A 27,906-nucleotide genomic window follows, 5' to 3' on the forward strand; every position below is an offset into this window, starting at 1 on the left:
CAGACCGGACAAGATTCAATGTGAAAAGGACCCTGGCGATGATTCTTACCGGGGAACGTGGGGCAGCGGGGGAACTTGGGGAGCGCAGAGCCAGCAGGAATGGCGAATGGGGCTTACAGAGAGAAAGATGTAGGCTCAACACCGATTCAGAGGCAACCCGGGGAGCGCGGTCGAGAAGAAAAGTCAAGGAGAGTTGGGCAGCGAGACGCGAGAAACGAAGAGTCAAAGCCGGACCTCAGCAGTCCGCGTGGAATCGTTGCCACAACCAGCGCGACTCAAGGCGAACCACGCCGCGCTGCTGGGGCCGATGATCGTGGACTGCGTCTGATTCGCCTGTCTCGATGACTGTTGGACATCGCTGGACCCCACGTATTCATGCAGGCAGATGGGCTACGGACAGGGCAGGTGGCCCGAGTCTCTCGATGGACTACTGTATGTCACGATGATTTCATTTCTGGGAAAGGCCTTATCAAACGACCAGATGGGTATGTATAGATCCGTTCCCTGAACCCAAACAAATAAACAAACCCTCACGCAACGCCAAATCCCCGAGCGTTTTCCAGTGCCTTGTCGAGTTTCTCGGTTAACGCCTCCTTGGAGGAATACTCTGGCAGAAGTAAACGGCCGAAACAAGTCAGGCTGGTCGGAAGACGCTACAGGAAGCGATGAGTATGTAGTTCAATGAGTGACCGCCATTCTGGAGTGACTAGTACTTACCAGGTCTCCCACGCCGTTCTTCTGGATCACAAACATAATGCTCGAAATCCCGTTGACGGGGACTCGGTCACTAGCGGTGACAAATTCCAGAAGCTGTGCCTTCTTCTCTGCCGAATATTCTTGAACAACACTCCAGAAATCGCGGATGACCCGATGGTCAGGGCCGAAACCACCCTCATACCGAGCATGGCTTTCAAGCTCGTTCACATCGATCGCCTGAAGACCCTCAACAACCGTCTTCAGCGCCTCCGGAGTAAAGATTGACAGAGCGGATCGATCAAGACAGGTGTGGAAGCCTCGCAGGAACGCCTCAAATTGTGGCCGAATTGATTTGTCCGTGAGCCAGAAAATGTAGTCTTTGACAAATTGATGTCGATTCTGGTTCGTCACGAGAGGGGCCTCATCAGAGGGGGGTGTAGGCGATTGGAGTGACAGGGACTCGGTGACAGACTTGGTTGTCTCGCCTGAGACAGACTGACACGGAGTCAGGTCGGCTGCCTCGGCCGCCATGGATGACGGTGGGCTCGCGGTTGCCGGATCGCAGTAATGCGGGACATCAGACCATGCCGCGGCGCCCCTAATAGAAGCCGGACAGGGGGCTTTAGTTGGAAGCGGCCATGTTGCATCATGATCGATTTTTTGCATGTCAATCGTCTCAACACGCCCGAAAGATTCGAAGCTGAATTCATAGGTACGCATGAAGATGTCGCTCACATCGCCGTCTTCCCACGTAAGGAGCATCTCGAGTCCGGAAGTGAGCTCGGGCCATCCATCGCGGATATGGTCCAGGTGCTTCACCTTGAGGCCCAGCAGCTTGCGATAGAATGCCATTGGGAAATTGATCGGGAGTGTAAGCCCATTGTAAACTGCAATCGACACCAGGAGACCAAGAAGCTCAAACTTGTAGATCGGTTCCAAGGAACAGGGTCGGAACCACGACGTCCGGTGCCGGGCGTCCATTGCGAACATGCCGTAGGACGGATCAAGGGCCTCCGCCATCAAAACCCGAAAGAATTCCTGCTGAACACCGCCATGGTCTAACCCTTCTTCTCCCTCGTCCATGCCCATCTGGACTTTCAATGGACGCATCAACTCTCGTTTTTCTCGCCGCCAGAGCTGATTCAAGGCATCCGTCAATACACTGTCGCGCCGCACAACAAGTACAAGGTACGTTGACATGGATATCTTCATGCGAGCCAACAGCGAAGCATCGTCTCTGATCGTGATGCTCCCAAATGCAGTCTGGGTCACATGCCTGGTGGTCGTCATGGCCGCCTCGTAATATTTAGACATCGCTGAATAATTCAGAGCCCGGAAATAAATGACAAGGAATGAGGGTGGAAAAAGGAAGGAATATGATAGAAGATGCAAGGTGCGGTTATTTGATAAGCTTCCCACCCATGCAACAGGCATCTCGAGGGGATCCAGCCGCTCTGCAAGAAGAGGGGTGTGGAAATCTTCAGGGGAAAGACCTAACCGGTTGCGCTCTTTGTACATCAAAGCCATAATCTGAATGGCACCTCCAGCAGCGCTGCTGCGAGCCATCTCCGGGTTGCCATCCCACTCGCGCAAGAGAAGGGTTCGGAGCAACTCCACAATGAGAGTCACAGGACCAGTAGACTGAGTTGATGGATCGATCGCTTCAGTCTGCCCCAGGCTGTGATGCTCACTGAGATGGTTCACGATGCGATCTAGTACACTGATATGTCGTTGTTTTGGTAGATCAAGACTGTACACTTGGCGTGCCTTCGATATTTCATGATAAGCCAGCCGTGCAGTAAGAGCACGAACAAGTCGGTTGACCAAACGAAGACCCAACTCATGCTCGAGCCTATCGGTCGCTTCAACAGCTTGCTGTGCCTGTTCAGAGGTCATTTTATGCATGTCAACAGACGAAGCAACATTACCCGAAGCACGCATCCGGAGAATCTGTCGCCAAGTGTTGATCTCAAGGTCTGGAATCGAGCTGACTAGAACAAAGAGAGCGACGGTGGCAATGTAAGCCGCATCCGCATCAGACAAATGTTCGTCATTAGTTGACTCGGACATGCGTCGTACAAACGGAGGCGCAGAAGTATGGCCGACCATGGTTGAACTGCGCGAGGAGCGACGCGAAGCTCTGTTAGAAGAAGGAAAATCATCGGGCGGGACAAATAGTTTATCCAAAGCACTCCATAAGCTGTGCAGTGCAATGTCCCAAGGACAAATGGTGAAAAGTCGCTGCAAAGACCCTCTAAGCCTCGGGACATCCAGCTGCTTGTCCGTTTCTTTGCAGAAAGATGGTTTTGCCGCTATGGCTTCCTTCCCAAAAGAACGCAGGATTTGCCTGGCATTGCTGAAGACGAAGAAAACGCTTTGGGCAACGAAAGGAAATACCTGACGCTGACGAGGTGTTGCAAACCTCCAGTCAGGGTTATCAAAGCTCCCCATAGATTGTATGCGATCAATCTCCTCTCGCCAAGTACCAACATCATTCTCAGATTCCATCATGATCTGGCCAAGACCCTCGATGATATCTGGGGTAAAATGAGTCACAGTTTGAGCCAACGGGGTCGTATCTGGGGCGTGCCGTAAAGAGCTACGCCTAGATTTTCTATTGCCCGGTGAGACGTTATCGTGCTCTGACTGTGGTGGTAATAACTGTGGGTTTCCGCGGCTTTCCTCAAGGGAGGCTTGGTTCAAGACCTTCTCGCTATCCCATGAGACTCGACGTTGATTTCGCTTGCGCTCTTTTGGGCGAGTATGTTCTACATCCTCAATCCTTCCACGGTGCTTCTGCGGTCGGTGCTTCAAGGCTGGAGGAGAAGGCATGCTGGTGAAATCACCCGGGGCGAGATGCGAGTTCATCGACAATTTGGTGTTTTTGCATTCTGGCCTCTTCTTATCTTCCAAGCTTGGGCGCGATGATTGCCGCCAATGATCCACCTCGGCGATCGAGAGTCGTTTGACGTTCTGGTTTTGAAATTTGAGATCGACCGCCGATTGATGGGCTTCGGAAACCCGCGATGGGGTACGCGGGTGAGCGTTTTGCGGATGGGCTGACGCTGATTGTGCATGAAACGATTTAGTTTTATCTTCTGATATGTTGTCGGACGGCGGTTGTTGTTCCGTGGGCAAAGCTTCTTCAGAAGGCTGGGAGGCTGAGTGTTTAGGCTTCGGTTGGAAGGTTTCCGTTGTCCGACGAAGTGGAAGCCACTCAACCATACGAAGCGATATGGTGTCGAAAAGGTTCTGAGTGAAGGATTTGGGGTCTTTCAGTGGTTGCTCGGCCGCGTAGTCAAGATCCTCGAAGTTGTAGGCGCTCGGGTGGGCGTGCTGAGACGACACCGAGCCTGCAGCGTCATCTGTGGCCGTCGCATCCGACTGGGCACCCTCCATCCTATTTCGGAACGCATTTCCGCCATTTCGATCCTGGTTGGCAATGGACGATGCGTTTTGGTCCGCCGGCTGCGCCTGGAGAGCACGAGATCTTTGTAGAGAACTGCGGTGATAGTCATGAATTCTCGACTCGGATAAAACCTTGGGGGTATTGCAACACAGGCCGCTTTCTGCGTCGTCCAGGCTGGCAAGGTAACAGGCTAGAGTCCGCGCGCTTAGTTCGGTGTACCGACGATATGGGCCTTCGCTGACCCTTCGGCGACGACTGGCGCATGTTGGAGTGCGACATCCCGGATCATCACATCCATGAAGTAACTGATTCTTGTACCTATTCACAAACGCCCGTTAGTATGCTTGAAGCTCGGAGTGGATTAGCGGTGGCAACAATCAGCGCTTGGGCTTACCTTCGCACTAGCACGTTAAACCGCCGCCTCCGTTCATCCCGATACCATGGCAAGACCCTTGAAGTATCTGAAATCTCAATGGTGTTCTGGACAATTATGTCCGGGGCATTTGGTGGAACTTTGGATCGACAGTACTGGGGTCGTTCGCCGCCGCCGGGCTGCGCGGTGTCCGGTGAATCAAGAGAAGCTCCGCGGAGCCTGGTCATTGTAGAAGGGCCCGTTTCATGTCCGGGCAGAAGGATATCGGGGGTGAATCAGGACCACTCCGAGGACCCAAATATGCGTGTTGATCCCGAGTTGCATGTAGAGAGATTAATTAGTTATCGAGACTCAGCTCACCTGATATCATCGGGCGCCCGGCGTTTACAGCCTGAGGCACCAGCGGGACTCGGAGCAATAATTGATGCGGTGGATCACCTGATCGTCTAATCCTGTTATGGGCTAGCCTGTTGGAATGAGGAAAAGCGTCATCTTCTGTGCGATTTACGCTTGATAAGCGTTGATTCCTGATCAAGGCCCGACGAGCATCGCACATTCATTCTTCAAGCTTCTTGACTATTTGTTGGTGCTATCACCACTCTGAATTGCTTCCACTATCGAGTTTACTCTCTCCGATAACATCCCGGTGTGGTTCCGGTGAGTTTCGAGTCGCAGCAGAACTTTTATCGTACCCCGCTTGCGATAAATATTACTCAAGTCGCCTCTTCTCTTTTTCAAGAGACGACCCTCTCTTCCGACTCGTCACTATTGTCAAAATCGAATCGCCACTATGTCGACAACTACTCAGTCAACCACGCTCCCCTACACCTGCAATACCTGCCTGGTTGCCTTCCACCGCAGCGATGCGCAGCGGGATCACATGCGCAAGGACTGGCAGTGAGTAGCTCACTATGAACTGGCGACGCAACAGCAGTATCTGACCACCTCTCACAGTTTGTATAACATGAAACGCCGTATCGCCTCCTTGCCCCCTGTCGCTCTCGAGACCTTCAACGAAAAAGTTCTTGCTGCTAAAGCCACCTCCACCGAGGCCGCTGCCAAGGCCTCTTTTGAGAAAACCTGCCATCCGTGCCAGAAGACTTTCTTCAGCGAAAACTCGTACCAGAACCACATCAAGAGTTCCAAGCACAAACAGCGCGAGACTCGTTTAAGCAAGGATGGTGACGATGCTTCCGTGATGAGCTCTGCTTTCTCTCTCGGGGAGCCCGTCAACCAATCCCATGACAACGACGTGTCTAAGGTTGCCGATGGCCTCAAGACCGCCACCATCGAAGAGGGAGATGCCGAAGATGAGGAAATGCCTAGCGAAAAAGATGAATATTCGTCATCGCGCTGTCTATTCTGTCGTGCGGACTCTGCCGATCTTGGGACCAACGTCGAGCATATGTACAAAAGCCATGGCATGTTCATCCCGGAGCGAGACTATCTTGTCGATCTTGATGGTCTCGTCAACTATCTTTACCGCAAGATCACCCAAAACCATGAGTGCCTCTACTGTCATGCCATTCGCAACAATGCCGCCGGCGCACGCACTCACATGCGTGATAAGGGCCACTGCATGATCGCATTCGAAGCCGAGGAAGAACAAATCGAGATTGGCCAATACTACGATTTCCGCAGCACCTACTCAGATGACGAAGGTGACGAAGATGAGTCGACGCCGGAGAGCGGTGGCGTCAAGATTCAAGGCTCTGATGGAGATGAGGATGGTTGGGAGACTGAAACTTCTGCGTCTTCAGTGGACGACGACGACGATCTCAATTCTCACCGTAAAGAGCCTCTTATCTACCAGGATGAATACGAACTCCATCTTCCATCTGGGAAGAGCGTTGGCCACCGTTCACTCGCCAAATATTACCGCCAGAACCTACATAGCTATCCCACGGCAGATGAGCGAGTTTCTCGTCAATTGGCAATTGAGAATGGAGAGATTGAAACCGAAGAAAAGCCTCGCGGCCGGAATCAAAATCGTGCTCTTATCTCTCGAGGCAATGGCGGTTCCGGTATGATCGGCGCTACGGACGCCCAGAAGCAGACGGCCTTGACATCGGAGCGTCGTGAAAGGACTCGCAATCTTCGACAAGAGAACCGTTATCTTGCCCGTGTCCAGAGAGCCAACAATCACCAGAAGCACTACCGGGTATGTCATGTCCCAATTTATATCATAATCCTGCTCTGTACTAACACTCTCTTACAGGACCCCCTCCTACAGTGATCGGTTCGATCGCCTCTCTTTTGCCACCAACTACTACGTCCACGTTGGGTCCAAGCTTCGATCATTACAACGGAAAGCGTGGCCTTCGGCCTTGATGTATTCGCTGCCACTTCTCCCCATACTCGACGAGGTTTCTTCCCTCTGTATTCATGCAGATGCATACCCCTCGAACTCATTATGGGTCGACGGTCGATACACCTAACCTTTGCTCAATCATCAACCGTCGCAGGCCACACAATGCACCCGCGATCATGGAACAACGTCCACGAAGGAGGTACTTTGTGCTCTGGGTGGGCCCATTTCTCTATGGACTTTTCCAAATCGTTTTTGACGAGATCTCGTCAAATTTATCACATAGTTATAGTGCATTTTGGTCTAACTGATGCATGTGTTCTACCAGTTAGCGTTCTTAACCTTTACGGTGAACCATGTCTAGTATATGTGAGCATGTTTCATGAGCACTTGTTCACGTTGGGGAGTTAGCTATTTAGAAATCAAAGTTATGTTTATGATGTCGATTCTAGAGCTCAGGCTCGCTTTCAACATCCGGCAGTCCCTGCAAATTTCAGTAATCTAGTAGAGCAATGGGGCTGGCAGGTCCTACGTTGTTTACAGAATTAATTGACCATCCTCCATACTTTAGAAATTCAAGACAACAAGGGACAATTGCTGTATTCAAAGTTTCGCGGGGATGAGTCTATCACCTACACCTCGAAACTAAACAATTGATTGTAAGAAATGGATGACAGGACATGGTGGTTGGTTTGTTGGAAGGGAGGAAAGAAATGTGAGCTGAAAACATGGGGGAATACAATCGGTGCCACAGAGATAACAAATCCGGGTAATGGTGACATCCGAGTTGGAAAAACGGAACATAACAGGCAAAATGTGTATGACAAAATGATAAAGTAATAGAAACATGATATTGATGGGGTACAGGAGTTTGGCTTGAACGCGGAAAAGAATCTTGTTGCAAGGGTGTGAGTCCTTTGCAGAATCGCCACTGGTGGTGGTCTAAAAACATTGACCATGCTTTTGGCGGCGTGAAAATTTTGGAGTGAGCCCCGCGGGCTCAAGAACGTGGTTGTTGCAGGATTTTTCATCATCTGAAAGATCACCATCAGTGAGATTGGAAGGTATCCAACATCATTGGCGATGGTGTGTTTTGTTGGGTTGAGCCCCATGGACTCAGGGTGTGATTATTGCAGGAAAATTCTATCATCTGCAAGGTCGCCATGGGTGGGATTGAAATGTGTCCAACTCATCTGGCAGTGTTGTGTTTTGGTTGGTTGAGATTCAGGACTCAAGGGAGATTGTGTCGATCTTGCACACTGGCATTGTTTTCTGCAAGATCGACATGCGCGAATTTGGAATTTATCCAATTGTAATGGTATATGTTGGGTTGAGCCCCCTGGGCTCGAAGATGGGTGGTTGCATGAAATTCTATTATTTGCAAGCTCGCCATGGGTGGGATGGAGATTTCTCCAACTCGCTTGGCGGTGTTGTGGTTTGGTTGGTTGAGCCCCGAGGCTCATGAGAATTTGTGTCGTTCTTGCAAATTGGTTTTCTGCAAGTTCGACATCCGTGGGGTTCGAAGTTTGCCCGCGCTTTTTGCGAGGAGATATATTTTGTGGCAGTGTGAGCTCGTTGGACTCAAAAGTGGTTGATATGGATGTTATTGCAGGATGTGGATCTTGTTCAGCTTCACCATCGGTTGGTTTTGAATGTTACCCACAAAAATGTGAGCCTCGCGGGCTTGAAAATTTTGTGATTACAGAGGTGTATACATTCCGTTGAGCCGGAGTCCGTGAGTGGGAATGTCTCAGGGTACTTGTGACAACATATTTCGTTTGAATGTGAGCCAGTCGGGCTTGGTGTGTGGGTTTTGGTTATTGGAGGAAGGGTTGATCCTCCGCAGAGTTTCCGTGATGAGCCTCAAGTATATCCCACAAAGGTGTGAGTGAGCCTCATGGGCTCTAGGGTCTTATTGCTGCAGAAGAGGTTGATCTTCTGCAGGCTCGCCGTCGGCGGGCTTGGAGCGCTGTTGTCCACGCTTCTTGCGGCGACGTCGTTTCTTGGAGTGTGAGCCCGCAGGCTCATGATTGCGATCTTTTGGATCAGCCAAGCCATCTCTATGGCCAGGGGATGAGACACGAGTGTGGTGTGGAGAAGGTTGGCCTTCTCCCTCCGATGAACTGGTTCCATTGGTGTGTAGCACAACTTTCCGAATGCCATTGACGTCCACGACTTGTTCTGTAATGCTGCCACTGCGGGTTGGGCCTCGGTGAGAATATATAAGATCTGAACGTGATTCGGATGATTGGACACTACCAGTTCTGGTGCTGCTCTTGCGTGTGGATCCAGAACGAGGTTGGTCTTCGTGCTCTTCATGCACTGCTTCGGGAATGGAGACCTGGGGAATTTCCTTGTATTGCACGGCATTTGTGCCTTTGGTGACATGTTCATGGGAGCTGATGGTACCGTATCCGAGTTTCAAAGCATGGGCACCATCTTTCGCATCTGCTCCGGAGCCAACAAGGCCTGCACCGATTCCGCCTTGGTAGCCAGGTAGTGGAGTTTGGCGTTGAGAATCGGATGTGCTCTGTCCAGATTCAAAGTCGGTCTGGGCGGAACGGGAAGGGGAAGTACTACCGCGCTTGATTTTCACGGCAGAATAACGAGTCTGACGTGGTCGACTCGCAAGATTCGAGGGGCCTAAATGTTTTAGATGTTCTCGAATTTCATCGGTGGCGCCTCTGTGAGTAATCCATAGATCGGATTGGTTTGTGCTGCTGTCAAGATTTGTTTTGCGCAACTGGAATCGAGGAGGGGGGGCCTCAACAGAACTTCGACGGTCCGACGTCTTTGGGAGAGATGAGGAGTTTGTACCATCGACGTTTGTTGGCTCGAACTCCATAATCGACATTGTCATCGGAGGCTCTTCAACAATTTTTCCCTTGGGTACGCGAGATTTGGGCGCTGGTGCCATGCGCCGGATGGCTTTGTGGACGTCAATAAAGACGTCGGATTCATCTATGATTTCTCTGTTTCGCCGTCAGTCGATGCAAGTCAAAGACAGTCAATGTTGTCAATGTTGGGAACAAACTTACTCTCCAATCAATTCTTCAATGACATCTTCGAGAGTGACAACGCCGAGGGCACCTTGATCTTCACTTGGATATTCGGAGACAAGCACCATGTGTGACTTGCCTTCCTGGAAAAAATTCACGATGTCCAGGCAGCTGGTTTCGGGTCGTGTTTCCGGAAGTGTAGCCAGCGCAAAATCACAGACGCGTTTGCAATCTTCTGGATCGTAGGTAATGAGCATCTTCACAAGAAGCATGCCAACAAAGTTCACGGGGTTGTCAGGGGCGTGGATGGGGATACGAGAATATCCCTGAGAGAGGATGAGGTCCATGGTGCGCTCATCCAGGACAGTATCGGCAGACATGGTAAAAACATCTTCCATGGGTGTCATGATAGTGCCAACTGATTTTTCTTTCAGATCGAGTACAGCGCTGATGATGGTGACTTCGTCGGAGTTGAGCTGTTCGCCAGCTTCGCCAAGGGTCTTGTGTAAAGTAACGAGAGTCTTCAATCCGGCTTTCTTGTAGATTGTGCCGTGATCCTCGCCAAGGAGCTTGTCAAGCAACTTGGCAATTGGCCAGGCGACCGGTGACATGATGTACATCAAGATCAGCACACAGGGTGCCATCCAAGCTCCGATGGGCAGTCCGTAACGGACGCAGATTGATTGGGGAACTATCTCGCCGAAGATGACGATCAGAGCTGTACTCCCCAGGACCGCCGGCCATCCACCGCCGAGGGTCCGATCAAGGACGATAGGTAAGGTCTCATTCGTGATCACGTTGCTGAGCAGGAGGGTGACAAGCACCCAGTGTTTCCCGCGCTGAAGAAGACTGAGCACGCTCGCGGCATTTTTCTTTTCAGAAACTTCGCCGGAGGTCTGGATCACTTGGAGATACACTTCGTCCTGTCCCATTAATGCAATTGTAAGACCTGCAAAGGCCCCGCCACTCAGGACGAGGGCCGCTGAGATTCCCAGATACAGCCATAAACTCGGATCACTGGGCTCTTTCGGAGGATCGGGATCGAGAGTAGAGAAAAGGTAGCTCGAAAGCACGGGCGCGGCTGTTGTGAGGGGAAGGTGACAAAAGGTGAGAAAGACAAGCTTGGCCAGACCGAGCACGGCAGGCCGGGCAGCAAAAAGAGGATTTGTCGAAGGCGAGTTCATCACCACGCAGGTTTTTCCACCACAAGAAGGAGCAGCACAAGAGGGGGGTGCGGGACGGAGGATCACAGCTGGGACATGGCTGTGATGTAAGCCCGGTGGCACGGGAGATGCTCGGAAGAGGGAGAAGAGGGAGGTCAGGGAAGCAGAAAGTGCAGGAGACGCAGGAGGCGGGTGGGAGTTTGGCGGGAGTGAGCAAGGCAGAGAGGAGAGAGACAAGAGAACGAAAGGACAAAAGAAAAACACCGCAGGCCAGACAGGCGGGTCTTTGCGGGCGTAATGATGCGAAAGCGAGATCGAGACGGGGTCGATTGAATTGGGTTTCGAGCGGGCGGCGGCATTGAAGGGCGCGGCAGCAGCGAATCACGGCGCGACGTCGTCACCGGCAGGGAAAGGTCCTCGACACCTGACAGGCCAGGCTCATTGGCTGTCCGTCATCGGTAATTGTCGTTCGGGTCGTCTCTTTTGGTCGTTCTCTCTCCAACTCCACAATCCTCCACTCCACACTCCACACAGCACAACCTCCTACACCATCAAGAGCAGGTTCTGTAGGTCGACTTGAAGCTGGTCAATGTCGTCGGCCTGGAGGGAAGTTCCGCTGGGGTTGCGGCCGAACTCCTTTCTGAAGGGCTCCAGATCGTCGATCATTTGTTCACACGCTTGTCGACTCGCTTTGCAAACGGACATGACGTCGTCCACGATGGCCTCAAACTCGTCGAGCTCGGCGGCAGTCGAGAGTTGATCGGCGAGGAAGCAGTAGAGTCGCTCCCGGACGGCTTCAAGATCGTCGGCCATCCGGTCGGCGAGCTCGCTGTACTCCTCCAGCCTGCACATGTGGTACCGGCGCTGTTCCTTTGCATCTGCTCTGTCTGCGAGGGCTGCCTGCGACACCGAAGTCACTTTCTCCTTGAGTTCAGCCACAGATGCGAACATCTGGATCTGAATGGCGAGTTCCAACTCCTGAGGGTCGACGTGATTCTGGCAACCGCAGCAGCCCTCCTGCGTACCCTTTTCCTCCTCTTCCACTACCTTCTTGTCCTGGTCCTGGGGCGTCTCCTGTCTGTCTTGCAACAGCTGAAGATAGTGCGTCCCCAGGGCATTCAGGACGTTCTCGAGCCGTCCAATCGCTCCCTCAGCCCTTGACGCCGAAGCCGACTCGCTTTGCTCAGGCGGGTGACAGGCGGCGATCTCTCGTCCCTGGGATTGAAGGTGTGCCTCCACTCCACTGCACATTCCCTCGATACCTGCCACGGTACGCTCGAGCGATTGGCGGAGCTCGTCGGTTCTCGCAAGGGCCTCCTCATGCTCGGTCGACTGCACCTGGCCGTGGGAGAGAGCTGCATCTAAGCTGTCCTTCTGGTCCGCCAGTGCGCGTTCCAGGCTGGCAATTCTCTCCTCGTACTGGGTGCGCTCACGCTTGAGCTGTCGGATCTCGCTGAGGGCCTGCACATGGTTGGCCTTGATTGTCTCGGCGCTTTGACGATACTCTTCATGCCGGGTTCTCTGATACTCCTGCGAGGCAGAAGTCTCATCGATTCTCTGGCGAAGAGTGCGGATTGTCGTCTCGGCCTTTTGGAGCTGCTCAGTCTGCTGTGGTGTAGTCTGCTGCAGCTTGGCCTCGGCAAGACACTGTTGGTACCTGGCGTCCATGTTGGCGATGGCTTGCTGGTAATGCGCGGCCATATCTTGCAAGGATCGTTGGTGGTCCGCATCCTTCTGTTCCATGGCACGCTGGTCGTCAACAGTGTCGATATCCATGGCATCGATTGGCTCGGTGGCGATTGGCTCGGTGACCGACGCTAGTCTCTGCGCCGCGGCTTGCGCTCGTCGCATCTTGTTGGCTTTGCGGCGGAAGCGAACGCAGAGATCTGCTCGGTCCTGCTTGATGACCCCCTCGTACTTGGTCTTGGCCTCGTGCTCTACAGCAGCGATGGCCTCTGCATGGCGGGTCTCAGCCTCGAGCCTGACAGCAGCCACAGCCTCTTCGCGCTGGGCGTCGGCTTGGCGCTGGAAGGCGGCAATAGCCTCGGTGTGCTGGGCCTCGGCGTATTGCTTCCAGGCATCGAGGGACTCCGTATGCTTGATTCCCGCGTCGTGCAGGGCTGCACAGACAGCGGCCTCCTTCTCCCTTTCGAGGGCCGTGCGATGATGCGAGAGCGCAAAATTGACAGACTCTCGGTGCTTGCGGAGGAGAAGCTGTTGCTCCTCCACAGGCATGTCGATCACAAGGTCCTCGAAGTCGTTGTAGAATCGGTTCATGATCCGAGGCTGCTGGTTCGCGCTCTGGGCTTGGCGGAGCTTGTCGGACAGGGTACGGTTCGACAATTCCAGGCGGCGAATTTCGGAGTTGGCGTTCAGCAGCTCGGCGTCATATTTCCAATTCCGTGAGGATTTGGAGGGTGCTCGCTCCATCTTGGCAGCAGTCTGCGCAAGAGGAGGAGGAGGGGGCGTGGTCAAGGAAGGTAGTGCCTCTTCCGGCAATTTTTCATCGCTGCAAACTGTTAGCTTGGCTCCAATACTATGGGACTAAAAGGATACTGACCTCTGAGAGCGGTCTCCCTGGGGCTGGGGGTCCTGGGAAGGATCTGTCGTACTGGTGGGCCGCGAGATGAGGGCTCCAACCAGCATACAGGCCAGGACGAAGCAAATGGCTTCACACATGGCCTCGAAGAAGACCATGGTGACGAGATGCTTGAAGGTGTGTGCAGAACGGGTTTCTCGGTGTGGTGGCGCCGGGGGAACTTCGTTCTGCGGTGGGGAGGAAAGAGAAGAAGAAGAGGAGAAGTGGTGGAGTGAGAGGTGGAATTTATAGCCGTGAGAGAAGGTGCTGGGTGAGTGAATGCCACAGTGAATGCGACAGGTGAGAGATGCCTGAGAGAGATGCCTACATCTCAGCGTTGCCTAACACATTTTCACAACAGTTCACGAGCTGAGTGAATTCATCCACGGGATAAGTGAATACATTCACATCTTGAGTGAATACGTTGACGGCCTGAGTGAATATTTTCACACGAGGAATGCATCCACGAGGCCTCTTCTTGAGGCAGCGACCCCCTACAGGCAGCACTCAACACCTAAAGTGATCTGCAATGCCTATTCTTGTGGTAGAAGCTATAGAGGTGAGTGAACTCATTCATTTTGCCTCTTCTTGGGTGTAGTGCTTCCATATACGCATGTAAGAAATGCCTAGCAGGTAGACAGCCACAATTTCATCCTTTCTATAGGCAGGGCCAGCTCTTGAGACCTGGTGCGGTCTGATGGATTTGGATGATATGGAGGTTTAAGCTTTGCGGGCCGTGTGGACCCTGCCGTGGTGGAAACGGCATGCAGAAATGACTGTCACCAGATGCCGGGGCAGCCTTCTTGGCCGGATACACTAACAACATCTCAATTTTCTGCCAGTAGGAGGTACACTTTTCGAAATTGTGGTCCCAACAGCCTACATATAGGTAAATGAGGGAGGCCCTGTGAACCCCCAGGTTTTCTTCCTTGATGCCAGTCTCCCAGTGCCAGGGTCACCAATCCGCCCCACATAGTCAAGCAGCAGATTTCACCCAAGGTATCCTTGCGAACAGTTCCATGTGGGCTCTTGCTGTTGAATTTTACAGGGCCTTTCGCCTCCACGCTGTCCATCCGATCCTTCATCACCCAGGCCGTCTTGGTGTCATGTTTGAAGAATGGAAAACATTTTCCATGTCAGCATTTCTTGGCCCGGCTTCGCAGATGAGCCGAAGGCTCAAGGGTTTGCATCAGTTGATTGTATTGTCCTTCATGGCCTTCATGACGTCCGCAACTGTGACCGGAAGCTACCTGAGGAGAAATTCCACACTCCCCTGGGAGGTTCATGATGGTGATGATCGTATCTAGATAGTGAGGTATTTCAATTATGCCACTCGTAATTTAGGAATGGGGGGGGGGGGGGGGGGCGCAATTATTGCGATTACAGGATGATTTTGCACAAGCCCCCAGAGGACATCATGAACAGCAACCTGAAATATATATCCATACAGGAAAATGACGGATAAGACACCCTGGGACCAAAAGCCTCTCTACATAAAGACGAGATTATTCACTTGACTGGGATGATCAAAAAAACAACAAAACAAAAGAGAATCATTTCAATGGCTCGCAACCTCGGTTGTCATACATCGATCTCGTGGCGCAAAAACACGAGACTGATGCAAACAAGACAAACAGCAGGGGGCTATGACGGAATTTGTCTCTGCATGATGGCGGCGTGTTTACCTTACTATCTAATAATTGGGGCTCGAGTGATTCTCTTTCCAACCGCAATGGGATGTCAACGGGGAGTTACCGATGATATAGTAGCAAACAGCTGGGAAAGAAGAATGCAGATCAACAGCAATTGCTCTTCAAATTGAAAACGTGCGAGCCCGGTTCTGTTGCAATGCCACTTAATCTCGGGGATCGACTCGCACTGATATGCAAGCTATCGTCAGGCGATCGGACAAAACAAAACCTCAGGCCAGATTCAAGTTTGCCAACGGAGTGTGTGAGATCGACCTTATCAGGGCTTATCAGCCGGTGTCGGCGCCAAGACGTGTGACTCCCCCCGGGCCGCACCAAAAAACCGCCTTTTTTCCCGGGTGACTCAATCTGTCGCCCTTCTTCAATCCATACCAACCTCCAGTTCTCCGATCCTGCTCCAATCCATACACTCATTCAAAATGGCCAAGGGAAAGGTATGCACCCTGCAATTGAGTCTGTTGTCGCTGTGACTTCCAGATTTACCCCAGACCGCCACTCCCTCCCACTTTCCACAATCCATACCCCAATTGCTCGCCTTGCCCTTCCGACCCGACTGACCCATTCCCTGACAGGTTTGTTTGGCCTACTCCGGTGGCCTTGACACCAGCTGCATCCGTACGAGATCCTCCTCCCGCTCGGCGCGTCTCACAATGACCTTGCTGATCCCCGAATCTAGTGAAGTACCTTATCGAGGAGGGCTATGAGGTGGTGTGCTTCAGTAAGTCGCATAAGGCAATAAGCGGGATCAAATGCCAGACCAAAGACTAACCCAGTTCACAGTGGCCGATGTTGGCCAGGAAGGTATGATTAGAGTCAAACTCGGATCGCGCTGCGCTTCGTCACTAAATGCTTCCCACAGAGGACTTCGAGGCTGCGCGCGAGAAGGCCCTGAAGGTCGGTGCCCTCAAGTGTGAGATTGTCGATATCCGCCGTGAGTTCATTGAGGAGCTCTGCTTCCCCGCCATCGCTTGCAACGCTGTTTACGAGAATGTCTACCTGCTCGGTACGTTGAGAATCCCGGTTCCAGCCACTCCCTAGCCGATCTTTTGCTGATGAGTTGCCCAGGTACTTCTCTCGCTCGTCCCGTGATCGCTCGCGCCCAGATTGCCGTCGCCCAGGTATGTTGTGCATTATATCCGATTTTCTTTGAATGGCTATTGACCACGGCATCATCGATTAGCGCGAGGGCTGCTTCGCCGTTTCCCACGGTTGCACCGGCAAGGGCAACGACCAGGTTCGCTTTGAGCTTGCATTCTACGCCCTGCAGCCCAACATCAAGGTTATCGCCCCGTGGCGCGACCCTGTCTTCTACGAGCGTTTCGCCGGCCGCAACGATCTCCTTGCCTACGCCGCCGAAAAGGGCATTCCCGTTACTTCGACCAAGTCTAAGCCTTGGTCCATGGACGAGAACCTGGCCCACTGCTCCTACGAGGCCGGTATCCTAGAGGATCCTGACACCACTCCTCCCACCGACATGTGGAAGTTGACCCAGGACCCTCTGGCTGCCCCTGACCAGCCCGAGGACTTCACCGTGCACTTCGAGAAGGGTGTTCCAATTAAGCTTGAGTACACCGAGAATGGTCAGAAGAAGGCTGTCACCGACTCCGTTGATGTTTTCCTGACTGCTAACGCCATTGCCCGCCGCAACGGTGTTGGTCGCATTGACATTGTCAGTATTCCATCAGTTTTTCACTGGCAGCACAGTGCTGACTTCTACTCAGGTTGAAAACCGCTTTATCGGTATCAAGTCTCGTGGCTGCTACGAGACCCCGGGTCTCACTTGCCTGCGCGCTGCTCACATGTAAGTTTTCAGAAGACTTCGTGCTATTATGCAATTTACTGACTTGTCACAAGTGACCTCGAGGGTCTTGTGATGGACCGTGAGGTTCGTGCCCTGCGTGACCAGTTTGTCACCTTCAACTACTCCAAGGTCAGTCCTGTTATTCTTTTGGTCAATACAGGCCTTCCAGCTAACAAACTTGCAGCTCCTTTACAACGGCATGTACTTCTCTCCCGAGCGTGAGTTCCTGGAGTCTTCCATCACTGCTTCCCAGAAGTCCGTCAACGGCCAGGTCCGCTGCCGCGCTTACAAGGGCAGTGTTTCTGTCCTGGGCCGTTCTTCCGAGACCGAGAAGCTGTATGACATGTCTGAGTCCAGCATGGACGAGATTGGTGACTTCTCCCCTGCCGAGACCACTGGTTTCATCACCGTCTCTGCAATTCGCCTGAAGAAGTACGGCCAGATGAAGGCCGATGCCGGCGAGAAGCTGTGAATCTTCTCCGAGAATCAAGTGTTTGCCCATTAGCCTGGAAGAGATATGGAACTATATGTTGAGCATCGCTGGTTTCATCTAACTCATTTCCGGGCCCCCTATCATCTTCGATTTCTCTCATGCCTGATGTACATTGGAATGTTCTCCCGATTTGAATGCTTGTATAATGAAATAAAAAAAGTTGCGATAGCGGGAATAGCACTATGATCTTTCCACGTCCTTCATAGACCTGGCCTGCTTGCAGAAGAGAAACACTTGTACTCCAACGCGGGCTAGCCCATTTCTCGCTATATGCCTAGGCCTACCCAGGGAGCGTGGTGCTTGATCTGATTTCTGTGTTGTCACATCTTGGAGAATTTGCGGTCTGACTGGTTACAAAGCTTTGGCAAAGGCCGTCTTTGCATGAAAATCGGTGCCTTCAAAGTTGCACACATGGGACTCGACAAATAAGACCGTTCAAATACAGCCTCTTTTTACTCACATATCATACGACACTTACAGGATAGCATTTAGTATTGCTGCTGTCCTTGTTTCCGTGAAAGCCACACTAGCGTTGGAAAGACAATTGAGGGACATAAAGGCGTACCATTCCAAGCGACCGAGGCTGCCTTTTCAACGTCCTAACCCCATAGAACTTTCTGCGTCTTACAACCCGACCATGTCCCGGTTTGACCCGCTAGCAGATGCTAGGAACTGCTCATCATAGTAATCTGCTCTGCTCCGTCTGCCAAGTGTAGCGCTATACGGTTCTCTGAACCAGACTGCTGCACGGTATCTGCACGCTGCTTGCGAGATATCTGGTAGGCTTGGAGACCCTGTGGGATCTCACGCCGAGTTGAGATAGTTGACAAGAGAACAACCAATGCCGCCGCATCCTCGACTGCCTGCACTGTACCTTGGACAATATATGGCCTGTGATCGATTAGCGTTGAACGGCTGAGGAAGTATCAAGTCAGACATACAGCATGGGGTGACGTGCACTCACCAATTAGAGCCACCGAGCCTCGGATCCAGGTCTTGAGAGGTGGTGCAGGCACAGCTTCCATTCCAAGACTCCTTCATCGTCCACGAGATCGATCAACTTTCATGGCATCCCAACCTTGATAGTTGTCCATCATCGCCTGCTTCGAACCCTTGGTTGTCCATGACTCTTCAACTTCTTGTCGGTCCCGGTGCAGCAAGACCACGTTGTGAAGTTCGTCATTGCGCACAGGGAACGAAACAATGTGTCGCGTAGGCCCCAGCCAACGAGTCGCCTACGGTTCGTCAATGAACGCCTTCCATTCAGGGTCCTTCTCCATCACACTGCGGGGCAGCATGATTCGGTATGCCGCATGATCAGTCGCGACGGCTTAGACTGACCAGTCTTCCAGCAGATGTCCGCGAATAGTGGACTTGATACCATCCGCACCGATCACAATGTCACCACGGACAACTCTACCGTCGGATGCATCAACGGCCAAGCTGTCAGACGTCTACGAATATACATGCCTTACAGGTCCCGGCTTCGAGCAGTTCCACCCTTCCCTGGTCTGATATCGGCAGGTGATTGGTTATTCAGGTGGTACCGGACCCGGCCTGTAATTACTACATCGCGGCCTGTGTGAAAAGGTATCAATTGGGTACTACGAGAACGTGCAACACGATGCAGAAACTCCACCCTCAATGCCCGCCCTCTAGTCTCTGCGACATGTCTAATTTACGGACCCACCGGCACGTCACAGATTCTCAGTACGTGCTCATACGCAATTGACATCCACCGTCATAATGGAGACAAGTCTTGCAGAGAGCTTTCCGGCCTTCCTTTCGACAGCGGCACAGATTTCACCGTCAACAGGAGTGATACGACACTCGAGTCGACTTGACCGGGCGTTGGGTCCATCTCTGAGCCGTATACGGGACGATATCCCGACGACCAGCCCCTCTGGACCATCGCTAGAGAAGGTGAAGCGTAGTGGGCAGCGGGAACACTATCGTGAAGTCAAGTGTATTCGCGGGGATCGCATTGCCTTGCTCACTCAAGGCCTTCTTTCTCAATCTTGAAGTCCCAAAGAGGGGTGCAACAGTGATGAATGAACGTGCCTTGAAACGGCGTTCTTCAGGAACTTCCGCTGCCATGCCCCCTGGAGTGGAGACTTTTCGCTCGTGGTGGCGAATGGCCTATACATTTCCCGACCCAGGTGTGCCGCGGGATCGTCATGTCGTAGATGAAGCGCTAGAGGTCTTTCTGTTCAAGCGCCGTCTTCCATTACACGGTTTAATCATACTGATTTCTCATCCAGGAGGCAGCAAGGATCAATGCTCCTAAGGCGAATGGCAGGGAATGACAATGCCGCGTATAGGCTGGTGAAACAATAGAACTAGTAAAGTTTGATCAATACTTGGGTGGAATAGCTCAATGCGATTTCAATTTGGATACACGAGGTTCTAAATGGTGAGAAAATCATGATCCTACTTATAAAGGAATTGCGGAGGCAATACTTGAAATCCGTGCATACTTCAAAGTCAGGACCGTGTAGCTACCTTGTAGAGATATTGGTAGATATCAAGTAGAAGGGGGTTTTGGTATTCTCAGGGGCAATTAAGAGTGCTTCCTCACTCCTCACAGTCCTTGAGCTGACTTTACACGAGTGTATCTGTATTCACGAAACTACGTGAAGCAGGAAAAAAGACAATTGAAGAATAGAAGACTTTTTTAAATCTAGAAAGTGACAAGCTATCCACCAGACTCCATTCATGGCGATGAGGGACCGAACATGCTAAATGACGCCAAAACATGCTTGCATCGAATCAACTGTGAACGTACGACAAAACGCAGCTGGTGAAATGGGGCCTCGCAAATAGTAGAATTATTGAAGAGGAAATGCTCGGTTGTTATAACAGCTGGGTAGTATGTATCCGAGGGTTTGTCGTGTGCTGAGAAAATGTACAGAGAGGAGCTGGCAGACTGCAGACCAGCTCTCGTATACCGTGTAAAGCCGAGCGGCAGTCTGAGGGTTCGCGTCGGGAAGTCTCCGAAGAAAAACGAAGCTATCAGTCGATTGTTTATGGGGTGAACATGAGACGCAATCGGCTTGGGCCCTTCTTCTTTTTATCCTTAGGCCGCTTTTCCGTCTCTGACACAACAGTGCCAGCCTTAGAAGGGGCTCTGCTTGGGGCCCGACTTGGTGCCCTGCTCGGTGCCCTGCTGGGTGCTCTGCTCGGTGCCTTGGAAGGTTCCTTGAAAGTCCTTGTAAAGAATCCGGAAGGACCCTTGGCCGTAGACTGAGATTCCTTCTTCGTACGACGACTCGTCGGAGGCTGGGAGTGCGTCCGAGACGCACGGGACCGGCGCGAGCGACGAGACGAGGCCACGGAGGCATCCTCGTCAAATTTGAAACGCGGGTCCCGTTCCATGCGAGCCGTGCTAATGTCGATCCCGGACATGGCAGCTGCCTTGGGAGTAATGAACTCGCCGTCCACCGAGGTGCCCGCGCTCACGGCCTCCACGTCGGCAACTCCGCGTCTCCACATCTCCACGCGGCTCAAGGATTCCACGTTGAGCTCCATCATGTCGTCCATCTCTTCGACCTCGGGCGGCTGGTCTTCGGTGGCATTGCCTGACTGGATCTTTTTGATGATCTTGTAACCACCAAACATGACAACTGTGACGCCGAGACCGACACCGGCGGCAATGAGGAACTGGGGACTGGAGAGGAGCGCAAATACTGTGGGTGCGGCGGATTTGAACGCGCTCAGCGCGGCGGGTCCCATTTTGGTAGCTAGATTGCTGATTTCCGCGAGGGTGAGGGCAACCGCGGCCATGGCATCTGGGTTCTTTTGAAGGTGGGAGATGGTGGCGGTTGCACTGTGCTGGACGCAGTGGGCTTCTTCCAGAAGCCACTGAGCCTTGTTGACAAGACCATCGAGTTGTTTCTGATCATCACCGTTTGGTTCTGGGGGGGTATACATCAACAGGGAGGTTGGATGAGCATCGCCGTAGGCCAGATCCATATCAATGTGAGGATCCGATTTGGAGCGAGCACTTGTCGGTCGAACAGGTTCGCGAACGGTCACATCGTGGTGAGTGTGCCGACGGGAAATACCTTCCGATGGCGCATAACGTGATGGAGCAGCAGATTGTAAATCATGCTCATAGCGAGACGAGGGACGATGGCGGTGACCGTCATGCTGACTGCGACTAGCATGATGCCGTGACCTGGTGCCGTGACTTCGTCGTGACGGTGCTACCGACGGAGAGTCATCGATCTGGTAGGTGGCCAATGCCTGAAGCGCTTGCTGCTCTGCAATCTTGGCATTGCGTTCGGAATTGAACTGTTGTTTGCGCTCGCGATAGGCGGCTTTTGCTTGGTTGAAGACGCCAAACAGTTGCTTGCTCTGGACGGAGTCAGGATGGGTTCTTTGCTCTCTTATTCGACGAACGATTTGCATCGGGCCTGGCTTACCGTGCTCACGACCTTGCCAGACCTGTCAATCACAGCGATGGTCTGGCCGAGCGGTGCCATCACTTAGGATAGTCGTAGGCGACTGCCGGCCGTTGAAGATCACTCATGGAAGTCCAGATTGACGGGGAGCGAGGAGCGGTGTGGAGAGCGCTAGTGATTCTATCCAGGGTTGCGTGACAGGCAGGATATAAATATTGGACCGCAACGGGTTCCAGAATCCCTGGAAGTATGAGAATATAGTAGAGGGCTAGGAAAAAGGGCAAAAAGCAAGAAAAATATAGGAAGGTTTTTTAGGAAGCAACGTCAAATGCCCAAGATGATTAATCGGAGGTCTTTCTTTGAAGAGGCAACCCCAGAAAGTGAAAGCGATCGGCGGCCAAGTCCGATCGGACAGACGTAGCTCTTATGATAGGGAAGAAGTGATGCGAGAAAACCAGGGAGGCTGGGAGACGATGGCATCAGCGCGCAGCGGACTGCAGCGGAGTTGGGCAGAGCAGCGAACCGCAGCTGCAGGGGTTGTATAGGGCAGAGCGGTTGGGTTGCCAGCGATGCACAGGCAGAAGCGAATCAAGACTCGGCGCCACTTGAATGGGAAGCTTTCGCATTCACGCGAGCTGTTGGGCGCAAAGGCCGGTGGGGGAAGGGGGCAAGGCGGTTTGTTGTCGCTCTATGATTGCTCCGCAGCAGAGAATTTTCGGGGCGGCAAGTCCGTGAGATATCACATATTATTATTATCATCCTATCGGTGATAGCAAAAGGAGTAATCATGTTGCACGTTCCCAGAGACGGGCGCTTCTTGCGTTCGGGGCTTTCTGCGGCCTCGGGGTACTCAGTACTTCCCGCGTCCGCAGTACTTACCTGGGGGGAGCAAGTACCCAGACACTTACCCAACAGGGCCAAGTGCCAACCAAAACGGGAAACAGCAAAGAAGCGGTGACTCACGTGCCCTGATTGGCTGAGAGAGTTTTACCGCCACTGTGGCTGGTGCATCAGCCACAGTGGCGGTGTCTGGTGACTTGCGCGGTCATACCGTGGTAATAACAATACATACAGTCCTCTAGAATATGGTGCCCCCCCAGACTGGATGTATGTACATATGTATGTATATCCAACTTATCGGGCGTACTTGGCACTGCAGATAGCCAGGGAATCATGAATGCTTCCGTGGTTTCCGACCGTATTGGCAATCAGAATGAAATTGCATTGAAGACGATGACGCCGCATGGCGCGATCTCTGTACGACTTTCAACCTTCCAGCGTTCCCCAATTCAATAGTTACTAAGTGCCCCCGGCGGGCGTAGAAGGAGCACCTGCAGGATTTGCCGAAAAACCGTAGTCAGATGAAATCGATTAGGGGGAAAACGCACTCAAGAGGTTTTGGGTGAAGCCATTCCCCTTATCTGTTCCAGTGTCAGGCTCATGCTGATCACGATCGGTGTGGCTATCAATATTCCTTTAGCTCATCCTGCCACGCCTTGGTCTTTGCGAGACTTCATTTGACTCATTGTATCGCCAGAAATGGCCGTCGTCGGGAGCTCGTCATCGCGGCTGCCGTTAGCACGTTTATCATGGGAGCCCAAGTGAGTTGTCTCATTCCCTTTGGCGTCGATCCGATCCGATCCTCATCCTCCAGCAGCGACCGGGTGGCCGGCGGCACGCGACCGTATGCAATTGATCCCTCGCGAATTGTAGAAAGCCGATCAGATCACCCAGACCGGGATGGCAGGACTATGGCTGACCGGATCCTCCCTTAGGCCCGTCTGTTGCTGGAATCGCAAAAAGCATGCGAGGGATGGTGAGTCGAATGCCCCGTCGATGGTGCAATGTTGGGGGTTTTCCTTTTCTGCTCCCGCACCGCCCCGATGATTCATTCATTCCTGTCCCCCTTGACTTTTTGGCTCCTCAACACCTCCGGTTTCCCTGAAGATGGTGTGGGAGTGAAAAGAAAACCCCGACCTGGATAGGACAAGATTGTTTGGGGGGGGACCGCTGATCCAATCATCGAGCGCGGAGAGATCTGGCCTCCACGCGACGTTTTCCGCTGGCAAAAGTCCTTTTTGGCTAATCCGTGTACCCATGATGGACGCAGTGGATTCGGGAAGCGCCTCCGAGCTGGAAGACCAGTCAAAGATTTGGGGATCCGACGCTCGATCGCTGGTCGCGCATGTCACCGACGATGCGAGCGGCGCGCATGCCCATAGTGACTGCGGCATCGGCCACCGCGTGCTGGCTAGTCGTTCCGTCTTAGCCTTGGTCATTGACGAGGAATGCGTGTTCGCCGGCCTGCAAGGTGGAGACATTGTAGTAAGTCACTTGCAGTCATTTCATCTCTGGTTCTGTGCATTGAAACATGTTGGGTGCTTCAATGTGGGATTTGAATGGTGTCTGACTCAATCGCCCAGGCTTGGTCTCTCGAGACTTACGATCTCGTGCTATCGGCTCATGCCCACAAAGAAAGTGTGCTAGCCCTCTATTTATCCGATGATGGCAATCTTCTCTTCTCTACTGGAGGGGACTCCGTCATCAATGTGAGTTTTCTTGCTTTCTCCAAGCACGAGCATCCCAAACAGAGCTAATACACCTGCGTAGGTGTGGTCGACCAAGACTTTTGAGCGACTCTACTCCATCTACTCTCATCATGATGTGGGTGATATTTTTACCCTGGTTTACTCGGCAGCCAACCAGACGATTTACTGTGGCGCGCAAAACACCAGCATCCAGGTAATTTGATCCTCTGTGCTGCATACTCCGCTATCAAGTATTGACCGTTTCAGTGGTGCGATCTTTCCGAGGAGGGCTCGACTCTGAATCAATCGTCGGCCACCCACCCCTCCAAGCGAACGCATCGCTTTTTCGACTCGCGAGGTCCCGACGGTACTCGTGCCCCGCGGCCGTCAGATGGCGCCCACTCGATCTCAGAGGGGGGTCGCGTATTGACCTTCAAGCGGGATCATCACAAGCTCTTTGCGCATCACGGCTATGTCTACTCCATGCTCCTTGTAAAGGGCCTGATTGAGTCTGCACCATCCGAGGAGGCCCTGTTGACCGGCGCTGGAGATGGCGTGGTGAAGCTGTGGCGCCTGGGACAGGAACCCGGCGCGGCGCCGACCCAGATTGCAAAGTTGCAGAATGGAGACCCTGTGCTTTCGATCGCCGTAGAAGGATCATTACTCTACTGCGGTCTGGCAGGAGGGGCTCTCAACATCTGGAACCTCGACTCTCAACAACTGGTTAAAAGAATCGTTCGGCATACCGGTGACCTATGGGCCGTCCACGTGATCCAGGGCGTTGCGATCTGCGGCGACTCAACAGGAGTAGTCAAGGTATGACGAGCTCTAAAGATGGGAATTCGTGCTTTCCATCGCTAACCCGCCTAGAAATTCAACTCCCGGTTCGAAGAGGTTGGTAGCTGGACTGCCCACGAAGGTACCATGCTTGCTTCCGCATCCGGACGGGTGAAAGATCGACATATATATGCCACGGGTGGAAACGACAACTCCGTTGGTATCTGGGATTTGACGGAATTCTTCCTCACTCAGGAAGAATTGCCCCCCATCAGCAACGGTACGTACTCATTAGCACTCGGAGAATGTCACCTTGCTGATTTATTGTTCAATAGATGAAATGGTCAACAGTCTTTCGAAGCTCGTTTCATTCAAGACCGTTTCAGCAAGCCCAAAGTTTTCTGGGGAATGCAACCAGGGAGCTGCTTTTCTGCGCAGGCATTGCAACTACCTTGGCGCCAAGACAAAGCTTTTGACCACAGGCGAAGACACAAATCCCATTGTTTTTGCGCGGTTCAATGCCACGTCAGCGGAAAAGGTGGATAAGACCATTCTATTCTACGGTCATTACGACGTTGTGGGCGCTGACACCAATCGGCCCAAATGGAGATCAGACCCTTATCAACTCACTTCGATTAACGGGTTTCTCTATGGCCGTGGCGTCTCTGATAACAAGGGTCCTATCCTTGCCTCTTTGTATGCTGCAGCTGATCTCGCGCGGACCAAGTCACTCCGCTGCAATGTCATCTTCCTCATTGAGGGCGAAGAAGAGTCCGGGTCTCAGGGATTCCACCAAACAGTTCGAGAGCACAAAGCTCAAATTGGACCGGTGGATTGGATTCTGTTAGCTAACAGTTATTGGCTGGATGACTACAACCCCTGCTTAACTTACGGACTCCGAGGCGTGGTGCACGCAAATCTGGTAGTGACAAGCGACCATCCCGATCTTCATAGCGGTATCGATGGTAGTGCGCTGTTGGATGAACCAGTCAAGGATCTCTCTATCCTTCTGTCCACATTGGTCGGACGGAAGGGCCAGATCAATCTTCCCGGATTCCATGACCCTGTCCGACCTCTGACAGATGCCGAACAAAAGCGTTTCGAGGCTATTTCTGATGTCTTGCTTCCGCAACACCCTGAAATCCCCGACAGTCAGGCTTTGATCAAATCCCTGATGTATCGCTGGCGTGAGCCGTCACTGACGGTCCATTCGATGGAGGTACCCGGCAGCAAAAGCGGAACAACCACAATCGCGCGGCGGGCGAAGGCGAGCCTTTCGATTCGTATTGTTCCTGACCAGCAGGCCGATGACGTTGCTGCGGACTTGACTGCTTTCGCCCAAGAGCAGTTTGCCTTGCTCGAGTCGCAGAACGATCTTACCGTCGAGATAACCGGCAAGTCTGATGCATGGCTCGGTGATCCGGACAATGAAATCTTCGCAACGCTTTCCGAGGCGATCGCAGCAGCATGGACTCCAGACCAGCAGACCTCGAAACGCCAGTATCCTTCTACGCCCCCAGCCACCAATGCACGGGCCAATGCGACAGCTAAACCGCCCGCTGGATCCGTTCCATCTATGCTCCGCAAAGATTCATCAGATAGCCTTGCATCGCATGTGGACCGCGTGATTACCTCGACGACCACGTCTTCAGCCGGCAAGAGCGCTGCGCGAGAGAGGTCCTCACAGCCAACTGCCACTGTCCCAACGTCCTCTACACTCACCCGGGCTGCCGCAACACCGTCCCATAAGCCAGCCTCGCTACCTGTTCGATCCAAGCCAGCTGCTCAATCCGAGACTCCGGGTCCAGAGGCTGGATCTGCTCATCCATCGACCCCACCTGTCGTGGTGAAACCCATCTTTATCCGCGAGGGCGGGTCTATCCCTACGATTCGCTTCCTGGAGAAGGAGTTTTCGGCCCCTGCAGCTAACTTGCCATGTGGGCAGGCCAGTGACAATGCGCATTTGGACAATGAAAGGCTTCGGGTGGAAAACCTGTACAAGAGCCGGGAAATTTTCCGATATGTGTTTGCACACCTGGTGGACAAAACATAGAATTAGGGCGTTTGGTATTTTACCACATTGGCCATTCCCAAGATGTAAACTATTTTTAAGTATACTTGCGTCGGCATAGAATGCATCTCTTCCGAATTCCATGTCGAATTCCATGTCAAGTCAAAATAGGTCTCTGCACGTCAACTAGGCTCTCCATCCCGTTTAGCGCAGGCAACCGTCGCCCATTCTAGAGAGGTAGATGTACACGGCTCCCTCGAGGGGATAGCTGAAATACCTACATAAGCATATGTGCCGTACGCTCGTAACGAATAGGTAATGCAAGGATGCTACCTCATGCTTATAACAACGGACGATTTAATAAGAAATATCCCGACGGGCAATGCTCCTTCTCCACAGGAGTCATACCGGCTCCCTGCATGATCACCGGCAGGATCAACCCGATAAAAGATGTGTGTATCATTCTTCTTTTGGCCCAGTCATCTATTTCTCCTCTAGTCCTCGTTTTATGTATTTTTGTCTACGCTGATTTTCGGAGCTTTGTTCGAGACCTTATGCGGTTCTCGTCGCTGGAGGCAGTGAACTAGAGGTAATGACGAATGCTCAGCACAGCTAAATGCTAAATATCCATATGCTGTGACGTTGAAGAAAGCTCCGT

At 52.6% G+C, this 27,906-nt stretch overlaps 9 protein-coding genes across 9 annotated transcripts; 3 read left to right on the top strand and 6 right to left on the bottom strand.

Moving 5' to 3' along the window:
• Nucleotides 1-530: 530 nt before the first annotated feature.
• On the bottom strand, nt 531-4,705 carry N7459_001411 (HECT domain protein; the record flags this gene model as incomplete). The annotated part of the gene is made up of 3 exons (XM_056940596.1): nt 531-653; nt 718-4,423; nt 4,500-4,705. The coding sequence occupies 3 exons, from the start codon at nt 4,703-4,705 to the stop codon at nt 531-533; spliced, it is 4,035 nt and encodes a 1,344-aa protein (XP_056804876.1).
• A 563-nt stretch (nt 4,706-5,268) lies between these two features.
• On the top strand, nt 5,269-6,714 carry N7459_001412 (putative C2H2 finger domain protein; the record flags this gene model as incomplete). Its single annotated transcript, XM_056940597.1, has 3 exons — nt 5,269-5,375; nt 5,433-6,639; nt 6,697-6,714. 3 exons carry the CDS (start codon nt 5,269-5,271, stop codon nt 6,712-6,714), a joined length of 1,332 nt encoding a protein of 443 aa, XP_056804877.1.
• A 1,984-nt stretch (nt 6,715-8,698) lies between these two features.
• Nucleotides 8,699-9,640, bottom strand: N7459_001413 (uncharacterized protein; the record flags this gene model as incomplete). The annotated part of the gene is made up of 1 exon (XM_056940598.1): nt 8,699-9,640. One exon carries the CDS (start codon nt 9,638-9,640, stop codon nt 8,699-8,701), a length of 942 nt encoding a protein of 313 aa, XP_056804878.1.
• Nucleotides 9,641-9,820: 180 nt separating this feature from the next.
• On the bottom strand, nt 9,821-10,969 carry N7459_001414 (Protein MAM3; the record flags this gene model as incomplete). The annotated part of the gene is made up of 1 exon (XM_056940599.1): nt 9,821-10,969. One exon carries the CDS (start codon nt 10,967-10,969, stop codon nt 9,821-9,823), a length of 1,149 nt encoding a protein of 382 aa, XP_056804879.1.
• Nucleotides 10,970-11,491: 522 nt separating this feature from the next.
• Nucleotides 11,492-13,378, bottom strand: N7459_001415 (uncharacterized protein; the record flags this gene model as incomplete). The annotated part of the gene is made up of 1 exon (XM_056940600.1): nt 11,492-13,378. One exon carries the CDS (start codon nt 13,376-13,378, stop codon nt 11,492-11,494), a length of 1,887 nt encoding a protein of 628 aa, XP_056804880.1.
• A 2,276-nt stretch (nt 13,379-15,654) lies between these two features.
• On the top strand, nt 15,655-17,508 carry N7459_001416 (argininosuccinate synthase; the record flags this gene model as incomplete). Its single annotated transcript, XM_056940601.1, has 10 exons — nt 15,655-15,669; nt 15,808-15,850; nt 15,912-15,953; nt 16,016-16,036; nt 16,095-16,238; nt 16,301-16,353; nt 16,416-16,904; nt 16,957-17,036; nt 17,090-17,165; nt 17,221-17,508. 10 exons carry the CDS (start codon nt 15,655-15,657, stop codon nt 17,506-17,508), a joined length of 1,251 nt encoding a protein of 416 aa, XP_056804881.1.
• Nucleotides 17,509-18,194: 686 nt separating this feature from the next.
• Nucleotides 18,195-18,570, bottom strand: N7459_001417 (putative salicylate hydroxylase; the record flags this gene model as incomplete). The annotated part of the gene is made up of 2 exons (XM_056940602.1): nt 18,195-18,420; nt 18,494-18,570. The coding sequence occupies 2 exons, from the start codon at nt 18,568-18,570 to the stop codon at nt 18,195-18,197; spliced, it is 303 nt and encodes a 100-aa protein (XP_056804882.1).
• Nucleotides 18,571-20,553: 1,983 nt separating this feature from the next.
• On the bottom strand, nt 20,554-22,013 carry N7459_001418 (uncharacterized protein; the record flags this gene model as incomplete). Its single annotated transcript, XM_056940603.1, has 2 exons — nt 20,554-21,885; nt 21,954-22,013. The coding sequence occupies 2 exons, from the start codon at nt 22,011-22,013 to the stop codon at nt 20,554-20,556; spliced, it is 1,392 nt and encodes a 463-aa protein (XP_056804883.1).
• Nucleotides 22,014-24,032: 2,019 nt separating this feature from the next.
• N7459_001419 (glutamine amidotransferase subunit DUG2) lies at nt 24,033-27,290 on the top strand (the record flags this gene model as incomplete). Its single annotated transcript, XM_056940604.1, has 6 exons — nt 24,033-24,257; nt 24,356-24,481; nt 24,543-24,674; nt 24,728-25,276; nt 25,331-25,517; nt 25,573-27,290. 6 exons carry the CDS (start codon nt 24,033-24,035, stop codon nt 27,288-27,290), a joined length of 2,937 nt encoding a protein of 978 aa, XP_056804884.1.
• Nucleotides 27,291-27,906: the final 616 nt, after the last annotated feature.

This window comes from Penicillium hispanicum, assembly GCF_028827665.1.
Source record: "Penicillium hispanicum strain IBT 35686 chromosome Unknown utg000001l_segment0_segment0, whole genome shotgun sequence".
Classification (NCBI taxonomy): domain Eukaryota; kingdom Fungi; phylum Ascomycota; class Eurotiomycetes; order Eurotiales; family Aspergillaceae; genus Penicillium; species Penicillium hispanicum.